Source organism: Lissotriton helveticus, chromosome 3_1, assembly GCF_964261635.1.
Source record: "Lissotriton helveticus chromosome 3_1, aLisHel1.1, whole genome shotgun sequence".
NCBI classification, from domain to species: domain Eukaryota; kingdom Metazoa; phylum Chordata; class Amphibia; order Caudata; family Salamandridae; genus Lissotriton; species Lissotriton helveticus.
The window spans coordinates 50,323,008-50,341,553 of NC_136061.1; the positions used below are offsets into that span (position 1 = coordinate 50,323,008).

General features: G+C 41.7%; 1 protein-coding gene across 1 annotated transcript in view; it reads left to right on the forward strand.

Moving 5' to 3' along the window:
• Positions 1-18,546, forward strand: part of CFAP65 (cilia and flagella associated protein 65) — a 621,863-nt gene that overhangs the window by 453,713 nt on the left and 149,604 nt on the right. The window contains exon 23 of the mRNA XM_078679214.1: positions 5,932-6,123. Within this exon, the coding sequence (XP_078535340.1) occupies positions 5,932-6,123 (192 nt within the window). The remainder of the gene's footprint in view (positions 1-5,931; positions 6,124-18,546) is intronic.

Here is an 18,546-nt window from a genome sequence, read left to right on the forward strand (position 1 = left end):
AAATGAATAGCAGTCTGCTAGGTTGGTGTGATGTAAACTCATTGGCAGTCTGCTAGGCCAGTGTGATGTAAATGAAGAGCAGTCTGCTAAGTTGGTGTGATGTAAACGCATTGGCAGTCTGCTAGGATAGTGTGATGTATATGCATTGGCAGTCTACTAGGCCAGTGTCATATAAATGAATAGCAGTCTGCTAGGTTGGTGTGATGTAAACTCATTGGCAGTCTGCTAGGCCAGTGTGATGTAAATGAAGAGCAGTCTGCTAAAATGTAAATGTAGTTGAGCTTATATAGCGCACAGCTACCCGCAGTGGGTTTCCCGGCGCTTGCTTAGGGAACCCTTCCTGGTATTCCCCTGTGAGATAGCAGGGTATCCACAAGGTGAAAGTCAGGCATCCCGCCGCGAGGGGCTGTTGTGGAGATTAAGCAAGCTATTGCCCAGAGTCGCAGTGTGTGAACCCGTGAGTCGAGGAGGCACCGGGGCGAGAATTATCGAGTCCGTAGAATTTTTAGCCCAAGACCCGCCGAGGCGGGGAATTGAACCCTGGTCCAGGACCGATCTCAGCTTCCGGGTCTGCTGCCTCTAACCCCTGAGCCACACTTCTCCACTTCTCCATAAGTTGGTGTGATGTAACGCATTGGCAGTCTGCTAGGCCAGTGTGATGTAAACGCATTGACAGTCTGCTAGGATAGTGTGATGTATATGCATTGGCAGTCTGCTAGGTTGGTGTGATGTAAATGAATAGCAGTCTGCTAGGTTGGTGTGATGTAAACTCATTGGCAGTCTGCTAGGCCAGTGTGATGTAAACGCATTGGCAGTCTGCTAGGATTGTGTGATGTAAATGAATAGCAGTCTGCTAGGCCAGTGTGATGTAAACACATTGGCAGTCTGCTAGGATAGTGTGATGTATATGCATTGGCAGTCTGCTCGGATAGTGTGATGTATATGCATTGGCAGTCTTCTAGGTTGGTGTGATGTAAATGAATAGCAGTCTGCTAAGTTGGTGTGATGTAAACTCATTGGCAGTCTGCTAGGCCAGAGTGATGTAAATGAAGAGCAGTCTGCTAAGTTGGTGTGATGTAAACGCATTTGCAGTCTGCTAGGCCAGTGTGATGTAAACACATTGGCGGTTTGCTAGGATAGTGTGATGTATATGCATTGGCAGTCTGCTAGGATAGTGTGATGTATATGCATTGGCAGTCTGCTAGGTTGGTGTGATGTAAACTCATTGGCAGTCTGCTAGGCCAGTGTGATGTAAACACATTGGCAGTCTGCTAGGATAGTGTGATGTATATGCATTGGCAGTCTGCTAGGCCAGTGTGATGTATATGCATTGGCAGTCTTCAAGGCTAGTGTGACGTAAACATATTAGCAGTCTGTGTTACGCCATTGTGATACAAATACTTGCAGAATGCTAGGCCAGTGTGATATAAAAACATTGACAATGTGCTAAGCCAGCATGAGGTAAATGCATCGACAGTCTGCCAGGACAGTGTGTTGTAAACACATTGGCAGTCTGGTTCGCCAGTGTGATGTAAACGCATTGGCAGTCTGCTAGGATTGTGTGATGTAAATGAATAGCAGTCTGCTAGGCCAGTGTGATGTAAACACATTGGCAGTCTGCTAGGATAGTGTGATGTATATGCATTGGCAGTCTGCTCGGATAGTGTGATGTATATGCATTGGCAGTCTTCTAGGTTGGTGTGATGTAAATGAATAGCAGTCTGCTAAGTTGGTGTGATGTAAACTCATTGGCAGTCTGCTAGGCCAGAGTGATGTAAATGAAGAGCAGTCTGCTAAGTTGGTGTGATGTAAACGCATTTGCAGTCTGCTAGGCCAGTGTGATGTAAACACATTGGCGGTTTGCTAGGATAGTGTGATGTATATGCATTGGCAGTCTGCTAGGATAGTGTGATGTATATGCATTGGCAGTCTGCTAGGTTGGTGTGATGTAAACTCATTGGCAGTCTGCTAGGCCAGTGTGATGTAAACACATTGGCAGTCTGCTAGGATAGTGTGATGTATATGCATTGGCAGTCTGCTAGGCCAGTGTGATGTATATGCATTGGCAGTCTTCAAGGCTAGTGTGACGTAAACATATTAGCAGTCTGTGTTACGCCATTGTGATACAAATACTTGCAGAATGCTAGGCCAGTGTGATATAAAAACATTGACAATGTGCTAAGCCAGCATGAGGTAAATGCATCGACAGTCTGCCAGGACAGTGTGTTGTAAACACATTGGCAGTCTGGTTCGCCAGTGTGATGTAAACACATTGGCAGTCTGCTACGCCAGTGTGATGCAAACAAATAGCAGACTGCTAGTTCGGTGTGATGTAAACACATTGGCAGTCTGCTAGGCCAGTGTGATGTATATACATTGACAGTCTGCTAGTTTGGTGTGATGTAAACACATTGGCAGTCTGCTAGGCCAGTGTGATGTATATACATTGACAGTCTGTTAGTTTGGTGTAATGTATATACATTGACAGTCTGCTAGTTCGGTGTAATGTAAACACATTGGCAGTCTGCTAGGCCAGTGTGATGTATATACATTGACAGTCTGCTAGTTCGGTGTGATATAAACACATTGGCAGTCTGCTAGGCCAGTGTGATGTATATACATTGACAGTCTGCTAGTTTGGTGTGATGTATATACATTGACAGTCTGCTAGTTCGGTGTGATGTAAACACATTGGCAGTCTGCTAGGCCAGTGTGATGTATATACATTGACAGTCTGCCAGTTCGGTGTGATGTAAACACATTGGCAGTCTGCTAGGCCAGTGTGAGGTTAACTTATTGGCAGGCTACGAGGCCAGTGTGATGTGAATGCATTGGCAGTCTACTAGGCATTGCCATATAAAAGTATTTCCACTCTGTTCGCCCACTGGGATATAAAAACGTTGGCAGTCAGCTAGCCATTCGGGCTGTAAACCCATTGTACCATACTACTACTAACAATACATACCCGAAGATCACCAGTCGAGTCAAAGTGCTATGTGCGAGCGTCTACTAGGCATTGCCATATAAAAGTATTTCCACTCTGTTCGCCCACTGGGATATAAAAACGTTGGCAGTCAGCTAGCCATTCGGGCTGTAAACCCATTGTACTATACTACTACTAACAATACATACCCGAAGATCACCAGTCGAGTCAAAGTGCTATGTGCGAGCCTGAAGGAAACCCGTATTTCTTTGCACAGAAGAAGATAGACTTAATTCCTTTCAAAGATCTCACCAAGACTCATCTACCATAATGCGAGCTTCTTATTAAAATTACCAGGAAAAGAAAAAAGAGATGACCAGCTTTACTTATCCTCCATCAGAAGAAATACTGAGAGAGGAAACTGGGCCTAAATGTGTTCTCAGAGAGATTATAAAATCTGTCTGGAAGACCTAGGTCTCGACTCTTATTGCCTAAGTGAAGGCCTTTAAACACACACACACGTCTGGATGTCCCGAAAAGCAGGAATACAATACTGATCTGATAGCCATGTTAGGCCTCTATGCTATACTTAAGGGGACTTCATGAGAAGTAAAAACTACCATACAGATTTATTGCCCTCAAATTCAGTATTGCTTAACAGGATATCTGACACAAGAGACTTGCTAGCTTTGTCAAGAGTATCCTTCTAAGGTCACCACTGGCCAACCAGCCAGTTCTGGAATAAGGTCAAAATGAAGTTCACATCCCATAACCGAAAAAGGTCACATGTTGGTGTGATGGACAACATCACACCTTTGAGCAGACCTTGCTCCAAATGGTGTTCCCTCACACCCAAAGGAGTATATTTTATAGTAACCATTCTCTACCATATGTCTGCTCTTTGTAGACCTTCACATCTTAGGGCAGAAATAAAGGTGGAGTTAGGTGAGGGCAGGGACAACCACATAGAGTTTTTAAAGTGGATAACAATAAAAAGTGCAAGCGCATAATATAAAAAATTTAAATATCCTAGTGATAGTTAAATATAGTTGTTTTCAAAATAAAACACCAATTTAAACAAAAATGTAAGAGTACAACACAAAGTTATAGAAATTTCTTGTAATGTGGTAGTGACATTGAAAGCATATTCACATACATGTGTGCATTATCGAGTTAAGTTTAGAAGTTGGCCCTGTGTGTTGCACTGCGCATTAGAAAGTATGCCTTCCCCAGCTGTTGCAGTTTACATGTAATACTTACTGTATGAGAGGACAAGAATATCATATGACATAAATATACACATAAACGTATAGAGTGTGTGTTTGACAAACAAGTATGTGAAGTTTACTTTTGGAGGAAATACAGAGTTGATTGAGTGGTTGTAGAATTTGCTGTAGGGACAGAGGGAGGGTTCAAATCTTACCAGCTGTGACAATAGAGCTGTCTGCAATAGACAGCCCAAAACATAGGTGATGGTGCATTATGGAAAGGACATCTTCCTCGAGGAGGAAGAGATGTAGACAGGATCCAGGCATGCCTCCAGGAAGGGCTTAGGCCAGCTCTATCCTAAATGAAGTTTCTATCAACTACCTCCTCTTATCCTGCCATTACTTCCTTAAATCCCTCACTATGCATGCCTCATCCCCTAATGCATTGACAGCCTATCACTTCCTCCTACAAGGCTACCATCTATACTCCACTAAGCTCGTATTAAGGCAACCTAAGTAGGGTTTTGCAGTGTTTCACTACAGGTTTTACCACCAAGTCTGTATCCTCATCAGTAAATGTTGTCTTGCTCTTCAGAGTTGTCCTCATCCTGGAGGCAGACTGTGGCTCCTAGTGGCTGCAGGATCATGTAATCCAAGAGGAAAAAGTCATAGCCTAGGTTGTATTTGGCATTTATGTGTTTTTAAGTAAATGAGTGTCTGGTGTGTGCGATTTGGGTAATAGATATAGTATTCCCTTCTATTCGATGATCTCCATCTCCATGGTCGGCGGTTCTGCCCCACATGTGGAGGACTCTGCCCCAATAGCAGACATGTCCGTCAAGTAGGTGGTAGGTAAAAATAGGTCATAAAATTACTAATAAACTCACAGTCATCATTTATGCTGTAGGAGGCTCTACTGCCTGAACTGAAGGAGTGGAGACATGCACATCTTAACCTAGGTGTTTACTCAGAAATGGTTACTTGGAAAAAACTGTAGACTTACACCTAGGTGTAGTACTACGTATACATGTAAGTAAATCTACACGTGTATATTTAGCTTCGTGAATTAGGCCTAACAAGTTATATGAGATTGGTATTTGGTGGGACAAGTTTGAGGCAATCATTCACAAATAAGCATTACTGCAAAACTAAAAAGCAGTAATTCACAGTAAAGAATTGTAAATTGAATTTATTTGCCAAACAAAACAATTGCCAATTAACCTTAAAACAGTTGAACTACATTAATAGGAACCAATGCAAACACAATTGAAATGAACATATAAAGACCTAATAAGACAGACAAATGGAAACAAAAGTGACCTTGGCAATGCTGTAAAACTAAGAGTGTGTGAAACATTTTTTTTTTAAATACTCCAAACGGGTTCTTTGGATTTCTAACTTAATTACCCCCACCCTACCATATAGATCCACTAACTCAGCATAAGTCAACGTATTTTGGGTTCATACAACGTTTTTAGGGCAACCACTGAGTATGCAGATGATTTGCACTTAAATTAGTTACGGGCAAATATATCTACTTTGGCTACCTTAAAAGCGGACATACCTTAAGAGCAATATAATGCTCTCTAATAGATCAGTTTTGAAGGTGATACCACCTAACATTTGTTAGGTGGGTCCAATTAATAAAAACTGAGGGCATTATACTCCTAACCTTTTTCATTACTATTATTTTATCTCATGAGGTATAAAGTAATTTCAGCCTAACCGGCTTTTTCATTCTGGCATGTCCTTTCCTGTCACTGATTCCCAATTAACTATGGCTGCTTGCTTTCATTGCAGATCTACGAGCTGTACAATGGAGGTTCCATACCCGTGATATATGAGATTCAGCTGGACCATCTAAGGGACGTGCAGGAGAGCAACTTCCAGCATCCCATATTCCAGTGTCTGAATCCACAAGGGGAGATCCTGCCAGGCATGACCGCTCACGTGGAGTGGATCTTCTCACCGCTGGAAGCCAAGACCTACACGGTGAGGATTCTTTAAATGTGAGAAGCTCTGAGATCTGTCCTACTACAAGAAAGGCTAACAGTACCTTCAGTCACATGAGACATTCTGCCAATAATTGGGTGATAGGTTCAAAAGAGTGAAAGGCTCTGGGATCTTTCCTGACTCAGGGGAGCCTAACTAGATTGGTGCTCAGCTGGGACCTTGAGCCTTAAGTGAGTGAGAGGGTCTGGGATTTGTCCCATCAGAAGGAATCTAAAATATCCACTACTCATCTGGAAACTGCAGCTATCAGATGGGTGAGAGACACAAAGACATGTCCCAGCACAGTGGAGGCTAAGGGGATCTGTGCTAAGCTACAATCAGTTCATTTGCTTTCCGATCCTTTGAGGCTCAATTTATTCTCCCTTTAGCACCCGATAAGAGAATCTGCTTCGGATCTCTGAGCTATTGGCCATTACGCCATACCCTCATGGGTGTCTAATCACAGGCTCTGCTCCTGCATTGACTGTAACTTCATACCGTCTCAGAGGAAGACTTACTAGGGGCACAAGGTCCCCACTCCCACAAACCAAAAGGACCTTTTAACTGTGGATACAACATTTACTGTTGGATGCCTATTAGTAGGCTACCTACACCTGATCCAGGCTGCTTTTCTGTTTCTTAGTCCTGATGAAGACCTGTGGTGATGTTTGATAGGAACTCACAATATTAATGGGTCGAAATGGCGACAATATTTATAGGTGTTAGGTTGCCTTGTGGGGCATACTTCACCTCCAAGCAGTAAGGATATATGCTTGAACATATATATGTTTCCAAAGGAAACCCTACTGAGTCATTTGTTTACTTTATGTAAAACTGTGTAATGTCTTTTCGTATTGAATGTTTCTCAGTTTTTATACACCTTGTTAATCTTGTATTTTTTCGCTACTGTATATGTTACACAATAGCCCTGTGTGTTGTCTTGATATGTCATTATCTGCATTTTTCCACAATATATGATTGATAATATACTGTGTTGAATTTCATTTTGTAGGTGTCAGTTTGTGTGTTTTTACCTGTTAACCTTTTGTGCTGTACCATTTATTTGGTAACTCCTAGTCAAACAGGAGAGGAAGAGGTTTTTAAAAAGAAATATTGCACTCCCTACAGAACCAAATGTTGCTGCAAAGAGCTACAATCTGCAGCCTTTAAACCGGTGAGAGGCTCTGGATCTATCACATCAGAGAGGGGGCTTGAATAACCTGTGCTCAGGCATGTCTTTGATCCATTTTAATAGTGAGAGGCTCTAGGACTGCCCTTCCACAAGGGAGGCTAAAAGAACCTTTGCTGAGCAAAGGCTCTGGGCAGAATAAAAATAATAAGTGAGCACCTTCTCTTTACATGCCGATGTGTTCAATTATTTCACTGAATTCAAACTGAACAAAGCAACAGGGTATACCAAGATCAAGGAATGGATGATTGTTGTTGAGGAGCAAATGTTGTGGAAAGGTTGTTGGTACAGTTTTCTTCAAAAGTTGAAAATATTTCTAAATAAAAAGTAAATACACAATGACCTGCTCTGTGGCACTGGCAAGCTCCAGATCTGGGCCAGTGTGATCAGTGTGTTCACACTCTTGAGCTTCGGCGCTGGTGAGGTTGACCACAAGCAGATGTATAGCCTCCTTCAGGATGGCAAGCATTGAACACAGCCCTTGGCAGGTTTTTCCATAATCACAGAGATCAGGCTAACACAGCAGACAATCGTCTTCTGCAGTTGCGGCCCTTGGGACTGATGTAGGTGGATGCTTCTCTTCAGCAGTTGCGACCATGGAGGCCAGTTCAGGCAAGAGATTGTCTTCAGCAGTTGTGAACCAGGGGGCATCTATAGGCAGATGCTAGTCATAGGCAGCTGTAGCTCTGGAGGTCGTTGTACCAGATCGTTTGGGTGGCATCGGCATCACTAGGTGTTTGTGGGTTGATGGTGAGAATGCTGGCCTGCATGGTGACATCTTGTTGAATATCAATTTGTACAACTCATGGTGGAAGATATAATGGAAGACTAGAGGACCCTCCAGACTTTGGGTGAGGACCAGCTTTGCTTCCTTTCAACAGTGATCTGCTTCTGGGTTCCCCACACCTTGAAAACATGCTGGGCTTCTCCTCTTGGGCAGTATCTCCTCCCGCAGGGCCAAGCACTCTCTTGCCATCTCTAAGAAAGCATGTTTCTAGGCACTTAGGTAGTCCACCAGCTTTTCCAATAAGCTGCAGACTTCAGGTGATGTTCTGTCACCTATCAAGCAGACACCAACACTGGTCACTCGAACGTCCTCAAAGTGTTATGGGGAACACTGGCTCTCTTGATCATAAAGGATTTGCATCACACTTTAATAAACAGTTTCCAGACGTGGGCTATGGATCCACTGTCTCTGGCTTTAGAGCCAGTTTGAATTTCTCTTTAAAATGTCATTTTCAGACTGCTCTGCGGATATAGCCATGGTGCAGAGTGATGATTGTCACAGCAGGTAGCAATGTGTCTGGCCACAGAGAGGAGTTTGAGCACATTGAGGTGTGAGTACTCTGCACCTGCCTGCCATCACCTTCCTGAAGCAGTAATCGGACACAGACAAAAGGACAGTCCCTGCTAAGAAATGTCCTCAACTTGAACAACTGCAATCACAGTCCCATTTTACACCCCCTAGCATCCGCCCAATTGCGGTGCTTATAAAGAATTATTCAGCAGCCTTTATTTTTAAGGGTTGCCCTGTCTCCATCCTCATCACTTAAGTGCCTAGGTCTCTACCATCCAGTACAGGGGTGCAAGCAATATACTTCCCCTGAATGGAGAAGCTTTCGTCACCTTCCACACTGGCCTCAGAAGTCAAACTTTTATAACACATAGTCTACAGATGTAGTGGACATACACCCATACCCGACATGACCAGGGAATGTCCGCGTAAGGGCCTGGGTTTCACATAACAAAGGAACTTTGCTCATTAGATGCCAGTAGACTGTGCTGTCACTGACATAGAGAAAAAGACCTGGTCACACTATAACTTTACAAAACACAGTATGCTTGGCGTCCCTGTAGGTCATGGCACATGTCCTGTACATCACATTCTCCATATTTGGATCTCATATATCCACACACTTGAATCATTCTCTATCATCAGTCTGGGAATTCCCAGTAATCTTAACGAACACTAAACAGTGTTAAAATGGCCATAGGCCTCAAGAACCGTGATTTATTAGTAGAACATCTACCTCATTTGAAGCAACCCAAGCTTCAGCCAATGAGTTAGAAGCTGATTCTTCTACTCGCTCTAGAGGCCATAGCTCGAATTTGTACCTCCCTGCACATTATGTGTGAGGAAGTCCCAAAGGAGATCTCTGCTCTAACCTCTCAGTGAACTTATCTTGTTACTTTTTCTGATCTACCTTGGGACTGAACCCGCCATACTCTTAGCTTTCAGAGTACTGCAAGTTGCTTTTTAAGGTAAACTCCTTTTTTCTTACTAATGGGACCCTTTTTTCTGTCATCATGATTAACAGAGAGAAAACATCTATATTGAAATCTTGTTCTACCTGTGGACAGAAAAAGCTTTATACTGTTGATCCACATTATTATTATTTTATTATGTGTATGTATAATGTCCACTATCACTTGCAAGGGTATCCTGATGCTGAGCTGGTGTGTGTGCGTAGCCTTGGGTAGGTTGGTTAATTGAAAAGTCAGGTCTTCACACTTCTTGCAAAATTCAAGAGAGGATGAGGCTCTGATTTGGAGTGCGAGGTCATTCCACACTTTAGGAGTGATATAAGAGAAGGCTCATCCTCCTGATCTAGTTCTGTTTATGCAGGGGATGTGTGCGAACAATGTATTCACCTTTATCCTACTCATAAGCGTATGTGCTGTGATATATGTAGGGCTTTTCCTTCTTAGACCTCGAAGGGCAGGAAGAGAAAGTTGGCTCAATATCTGTTGGAGATTACAACCAAATATGATTGCATCAAAAGTGTCCCACTAAGTACTTTACAGAGGTATCACAAAAAAGGAGGAGGAATGTAGGGGTTCCCAAGCTGGACATGTTTTCTAAAACACTTGCAGAAACATCCTTACAGAAAAATACTGGAGTTTCTTCTGAAAAACACTTTAGGCGAGGAGTTTGCGCACAAATCCTGCACATAAATGTAATTTCTATGAGGACCAACCATCATTCAAAAAGAAAAGTCCTTCACCATTGACGCAAACCCCCATCGTCGATGACAACCATGGAAAAAAACCTTGACGCAACAGTGGCATTGACAGCACTTAACGACCACTACAAGGGTGTCACTCCTTCTGTGCCAGTACCATCGATGTTGCCTGCCTCCATAATAGCACCGTTTTCATCCTCACCATCAACTAAGACACCATAGAGCTCGACAATGTCGACAATAGCTTTTCCTGCACCTTTCTTTTCTCCCATCAATGTAACAGCTAGTTTACCTACTCGAATACTAGATTTAATAGTACAGGAGAATTTCAGCGATCTGTCAAACAATGCTTACAGTCTTACTCATCTGGATGTGTGTTACTTGCCTTAATTTGAGGAATTAAAATACAATGAGGAACCTTTTCAGGAGTATGTGTATCAACCACAGGGTCCCACACTGACCAGTGTATGTTCCTATGTACTTCCTCGTTACATGAGCAAACCTGAAATTTTACAGTTGCCAGTAGCATTTTTATCAACTTTTCAGCAGATGATAGACACCTTTCAGAGATTGCTGCCTCAGCACTCTAAGGGCGAGTCTACGCCTACTCAAATCATGGTGCCAGCTGTACCTACTGTACCTCCTTCTCTATCACCTACAACTCCACCACCAGCTCTACCTCCACAAGAACCATTTACCAGAGTTATCAACAATCCACTTGTCCCGAGAACTCCTAGAAACATTGGGGAAGAAGCCCTAAATGTCTCTGTGTATTCAGATTTCAATGAGGAAGATGGTCAACTTCTGTTAAGAGATGATCAAGGTAATGAGGAATGGGAGGACTACGTCATTACTAAGGAAGATGATAATTCACCCACCCAACCAGATTCTCCACCAGACGATATAGCACACTTGTGTGCACTGAAAGAGAGAGCCACCAAGTAGTTCAGTTTACCAATGACTTTTTTAGAGAAGCAATGAATCCTTTATGACTTTGAGGAGCAGCCTTGCAAGGCCATCAAAACCATACCTCTAATGGATTTCATCTGGTTAGGAGGGGTAAAACTGATATGAAAATGCCGGCTATGGCCCCGGCAGTGATACCACTAGAGAAAAAGTATAGGGCGCCAGATACGCCCAGCCTACCTTACTGGCCAACCAAAGCCAGACTCGGTCATTACATTAGCAACCCAACAAAGATCAAAGAATCTGATCACACTATGGTCTACTCCTCCAGACAGAGATAGTAGACTGATAGTCAATTTAGGCCACAGGATAAGTTCTGTGTCAGCAACATCCTTTAAAGCTGCATATATTTTAGCAATCTTGGGGCATTATGATCCTCAATTGTGGTACAATATCTCGCCACTACTTGAACTCAACACATAGGACAAGAGTACAAAAAAGAAGCTGTGAAGGCTCTTCTTAAATAAGAAGACATAACATCAACAGTCATTATAGATGCAAAAATGGCTGTATTGAACGCAGATTTACATCAGCTAGCAGATACAGCTGTTTTGAGGAGGCCGGGATGGCTTAGGACCATAGCTTTCTGTCCAGAGGTAAACACAAAGATCCTTGACATGCCATTGGATGGACTCATGGGAAATATATACATGAGGCCTTCCAAAGCATTAAGGTAGATACGGATGTAGCAAAATCATAGGATTATTGCAATATAGATGACCCAGCCCATTCACATTTTGTGACGTATGCAGATCCCAAGCCTACAGGGGAGATTTCAGTCAATATGGAGGTCAGGGATGACCATACTATCCCCAACAGCAAACTGGTTATGACCAGCGATATACCCCCAACCGCAACCAAAGAAAGGGATAAGTCAGACTGTGTGGAAAGAAAAAGTGCTCCTCTCAATGATGCTATGACAACAACCAGAAGAGGGCTTGACTCTCTTCAGGTGCCCCCTTCCATCTCAATCTCAGCAAGTAGGAGGACAAATGTCTCTTTTTGTCCCCACGGAAGACCAATGGATACAACAGTACATTCCAATTTCCATTCAATTTGTGCAAAAACCTCCTGTCTGCCCATCCATAAAGGAACATCATCTCCATTTGCGGGAGCTACGATAGGAAATTCTCATTGTCCTTCTCAAGTTAGCAATAGAAGTAGTCCCCAGATTGTAAAGAAACCAGGGATTTTTGTCCACGTCCTTTTTGATAAAGAAAGAAATTTGACAATAGAGCTCAATTTTAGACCGCAGAAAGCCCCTTTTCAGTGGTGGGGCTTCACTGTCAATTCAAGGCACTTTCATTTGGCATTACATTGGCACTTTGGATATTTACCAAGTACCTGGCACCTGTAATTGTCTTCTTCATATGACAGGACTACAAGCATATCCATAGTTGGATGATTGGCTCGTCAATGTTCCATCAAAGGAACAGACAAAGGTTTCTACGATCGACTGCATCACTCTCGTCCACAATTTGGATCTCATTCTCTTTTTTTATAAATATTTTTATTGATTTTATAGTTCAACAAAAAAACCTAATGGAAAAGAGTTAATACGAATCTCACCGGCACAATGGTAATGTATCCAATTAATCGGAAAGCCATGGGCCACATCTGTGGAAGTATTAAAGCTATGCTGGTGACAACCAGGTAAATCAGAAAGAAAGTAAAGATAGCACCCATGTAAGACAATTCCAGTTGAATAGTTTCACCATAGATTTCATATTTTGAAGTGTTTCATCTGCATGCCAGGGTCTTTATGAACCAGTTCTTCTGTTGTAGCACATAAATCTGTGCTCCTACTCCATGACGTCATAGCGGGAGGGTCCATCTGCTGCCAGTGGTGTGCAAAGTCTCACTTGGCAAGCAGGAGGCCAAATGCAGTGAGAGTACAAGTACACAGAGGGCCACCGAAATGCTCCATAATTCCCAAAATCATCACCCTGTGTCCTAAGACCAGTGTCATCCCAACATGTCACCAGCTTGGCACTCATCCCACACCACTCAGTGACATTGCCATATCATGTGAAAGTATGTTCCAAGAGGAAAATCACATCTATGATAATTAGGTTTTGTTACGTTCCCAATTTTCCACAACCGTAAGGGATCATAATAGTATCTGTGTAGGTATTTAAACTTAATAACATCATCATCTAATTTACCAAGGTCAAGTTCTCCCATTTCCCTCTGTTTCAGATTGGAGCCATGGGAACTGAAAACTAAAGATCAATATATTTGCAATATTCCTTTTCTCCTCAGGACCTCAGTAGTTTGCTTGGCCTCAAGAGGACCAAATTCCAGAAATGTGTAGCTAATTTAATTCCATAGATTTCAAGTACATGTTGTAATTTGAGGTATCCGAAAAATTGGGTTTTGTGTAAATTTGGGTTTCATTCTCAACACAGAGAAGTCTTCTTTTGAATCGCACACCAACATTCAGTTCTTGGGAGTGATACTAGACACACAATTGGGAAAAAGTCTTGAGAGTGTTATGAAGCTTCAAGTCAAAGCAAAGCCATTATTTACAAGGCAATCAGTCATGATCAAGCAGTACCGATCTCTAGTAGGCCTGATGTCATCCTGCACAGACCTTATTACCTTTTGCAGGCTGTGTATGAGACCTGTCCAAAAGAGGTTAAAGACATTCAATGGAAACCAATAGACAGCTCATGGGATGGCACAGTACGAGTTAATAGACATCTGAAACAAACACTATTGTGGTGAAGATTCCCTGCAAACCTCATGGCAGGTCTTCTATTCCAGCCTACATCAAACAGAGTAGTATTAACAATGACTACATCTATGTACGGCCGGGGGGCTCACTTAAAAGATCTGTCGACCAGAGGCCTCTGATCAGACATAGAAAAGAAGCTTCATATCAAAGAACTGGAGCTCGAAGCCATACGATTTGGACTACAAGTGCCCCACCCCACCATTTCCAAGATTAGAAGGTCAACTGTCCTCATTATGATGGACAATACCATGTTAATGTCTTACATTGCTAAGCATGGGGGAACAAAGTCCCAACCTCCCAGAAGAGATGCAACAGTAATGGGACAGGACCATTGTTTAGCAAGTTGATATCGGCACGGAACACCTGCCAGTGATCAGGCAGACACACTTAGTTGACAACTCTTGGACTGACATGAGTGGGAACTCCACCAGCAACAATGCAAATTAATTTCCCAACTGTGGGGTCAGCTCATACTGTATTTGTTTGCCACCCACAGCAATAGAAAATGCTTTTACTACGCCAGCATATTTTGACAACCTGGAACCATGGGAAATGATCCTTTGATCAAATGGTCAAATATATATGCATACAATTTTTCTCCATTTTCCTCGATCCCCAGGGTACTGAGAAAGGTGAAGACATCACCTCATTGTTCTGGCATGGTCACACGCCGGAACAATGATAATGGTACAGCGAACTCCTGAAACTGTCGGCATATCCAGCAATATTACTGAAACTGCTCTCCAGACACCAAGGCAAGATGCTACACTATTATACCAAGTCAGTGAACCTGAGAGTATGGCGCTTGAATACCTAGAGTTTGGACATATACATTTTCCACCAGAATGCATGAACATTCCAGCGCAGGCATGAGCACCAGCAACCATAAAGGTATATAACACTTAGTGGAAGCACTTTTGTGTGGTGCAAAATAAAAGGTTTTCATTCACTTTATATACAACCTCATCAAGTTCACCCATTCTTGTTGGGTCAGGCCATGAAGGGTCTGAGAAACTCATCTATGCAAGTCCTCCTGGTGGCAATATCAAGATTTAGAAGAACAGAAGCCGCCTCTTCTACTCTGTCCTCCCGAAGAATCATAAAACGATGTATGCAAGGTCTCTTTAAAGCATTTGCATCACTGACATGAGAGCTCAAAACTCCAGATTCAACTGAGTTACCCCCTTCAAGCTGATCTACAAAGTGCACCTAAAGTTCATCTGTTGGAAGACAGGCCTTCTCATAGCTCTTATATCAACAAGGAGAGTAGGGGGAATGCAAGCTTTCACTGTCAAAGAACCTTTTCTCCAATTCACAGGGGACAAGGTATACTTGTAAATCAACCATAAATTCATAAGTATAGTCCCTACTGACTGGAATGACCTGTCATACTGATTTCATTATTTCCCTACAGAAAAGTAATTACATTCCTTAGACAAGGTAGATGTAATAAGTGTAACATTGATAAAACAAAGAACCTACACTCATCAGAACAACTATTTGTGACTTTCAGCCAGCCATGAAGGGGGGTGACCCATGTCTAAACAGGGGATAGCTTGTTGGCTCTCAGCCAGCTTCCCCTTTTGCCTCAGTAGTAGTATATCATCTTTATTGCTTGATTACTTTAAATCATTGCAATCACAGCATCATAATTAACAAAAAAAAACACAATTACATTTTAAAACAAGAGATCTTCTCTTCACATAATTCAAAAAACAATCCCATACATACAGTTTAAAACCTTGTTGATAAGCCCAAATCTAGCCACCTTACATCTTGAATTACATATTACAGGTTAAAGTGACGGTGTGCTTTACATACTTTTCCATAAATATCATAAGGAAATATTATCGACCAATAAACATTCATTTCCCATCCTTTCGAATGATCTAATGTGCAAAAAGTGCATCAGTTTGCTGCGATGGTAACCCCACTGATATTACATTTCAAATTAATACCATCGTAACAAAATTTATTAATTTAATCAAGATTATAAATCATTAAAATCAATAGCACCAAGGTCATAAAATTAGAGGGGATCTACCCTATATTAAACATTTATCTACTGCCATAAAATTTTTTACCAATTGACATAGTAGTGGAACCGATTCCCCGGACAATGACATGATTAATGCCTGACGAGCAGATCTCACACCACTCATCAGAAAATAAGGTCTCAGAAAAAAACATCTAAGATTATCAACCTCGGGCATACACATACTATATGTACAAGAGTTTCCTGTGGCCAACCACAGAATCTACAATTAGAGTCCAGCCGCTGTTTAATCCAAGAACGAGTGCCCTCCTTTGTTGGGTTTATACCCATACGTAGCCGTAGAATTTTAAAAAAAAACTTTACAGAAAAGAAGACATTTAAATATGGCTGAACACGCGGGGATTAATATGAATTAATCACGTACCATGCATAGTTTTTTCCGCTAAAGCAATTTTATCCAATTTAAACGATTCTGCTTTGATATGCTTTTTTAAAATTAGTTTATAGTTAGGCATTTTTAAAGCTGACAGTTCAATTTCTAGGCCGATATCATGTAAGGATGCTAAAATATAGGCTCTCCATTTTGCAGTGTAAGCAGATTTATCAATTTCTTGCCAGCAAATATTCCTTAACGATGCTAGGGCTGATGTTGATAAAACAGCCATGCATTTTAGGAAGGATCCTTTTGATACCAGGTACTGTCTTTGGAGACCGAATTCCAGTCTAATTGCTGCTTGACACACTGACCTGTCAATTCCAAAGGTTGCTTTAAGAACCTTAACAATCAGTAAGTCAAGCACCTTCACATCTTTTCCTCTAGTAATCGGAGAGCCATAAATGAGGCTAGGTTGTAACTTGGCTTTAATTATTTTTAGAATAAACTCATACGATTGACAATTCAGTGATTTCTTTAAACATTTAAAAGCATGGATCAACGTCACAGTCTTGGCCCTTAAATCTTTAAGGTGAAATTTAAAAGACATATGATTATCAAATATTACCCCTAGGTATCTATATGTCTTAACCATATCAATTATGCCTGCTCTGGCTTTCCAGAAATAAACTTCTGTTTAACTACACCGATTTTCATCACTTTTGTTTTTTTGACGTTCAGTTCAAGGCCATTCAGCTGTATATAATCATCAAAGGCAGTAATAAGTATTTGTAGGCCAATGGGGTATGGCTCGCCAAAATCGTATCATCAGCATACTGGAGGTAGCCAATTTGCACTCCCCCAATCCTAGGAGCATGGCCATTGACAACATCCAAGTGCTGTGGAAGGTCTGATAGAAATAAATTAAATAAGCAGGGGGCAAGGACACAGCCCTGCTTTAGGCCATTATATGTTCTGATCCTCCTTGATAAGCAGTTACCCTCCCCAATCTTAACTTGAACCCAAGTGCTAACATACAGAAGCATAATAGCTTTCAACAGTTTCATTGGAATTCCCAGATCTGACAGTTTTTTCCATAACAAATTTCGAGGCACAGAATCGAAGGCTGCCTTAAGATCAATAAAAGCAATATATAGATTTTGCTTATTCAAGACAGCCTTCTCCGCAAGCAATGTTAGGGCCAACAAATTGGTGATAGTGTATTGAACTTTCTGAAAACCAGTCTGGTTGAATGGAATAATACTCCCCTTCATAGCCCAGCCTTCCAGGTCTATTAGAACACAGGAAGCAAACACTTTTGCATTGACATCAGTCAATGAAATTAAACGATAATTAGCGCGGTTTGAAACCGTACCACTTTTCTAAATTGGTTGCACTATGCTACCTTGCCACGACTCTGGAACAACTCCCAATTTCAGGAGATCCCTAAATAGATTATGCAAAAAGCCTGCCCACAAATTACTGTTAACATGAAACAGGGCATTAGGTAACCCATTAGGTCCTAGGGCACCATTTGAACGCAGCCCTCGTAACACGGTCAATACTTGAGTATACCTCGGAATTTCTAGATCAGGTTTTAGATCAGGACTAGAATAAATAGCATGATCATTAGGGTTCAGATCGGCGCACTCTTCATTGCCCACATAAATTGATGACATATTATTTACCTCACCTGAAACCAACCTATCTGAGTGTTTTCCCACCCCAGCTGATACACCATACAAATTGGATATAAACATTACCCAACTCGGTTCGGATATATTTAAAGAAAAAGCCCTACTGCCACCCCTTTCGAGGTTATTGATAACCCCCCCAAAATGTTTTGCCTTATTTTGCTTAGTGGCAGATAATAAGCTATTCCAAATCTCCGTTTGATATTTTAGTTTTGCTTTCCATATTTCTTGTTTATAGGTCTTCTTAAGTTCCTTCAGGTTTTCTTTATACACTGAGTAGGTCTGACAAAATCTACGGGCGTATGCCTCACGAACAGCTCTATTGAGTACTTTCTTTAACCTTAATAATTTGGGGGAAAACCATTTTTTATGTTTATTCAGATTGGTATTAATTTTCCTGATCTTACCAGTAGAAAATTTCCCCACAATAGACTCTGTGATAAAATTCCATTTAATAATCATATTCATATCACCCTGGGAGCCCTGATCACTTTCCTAATCAATA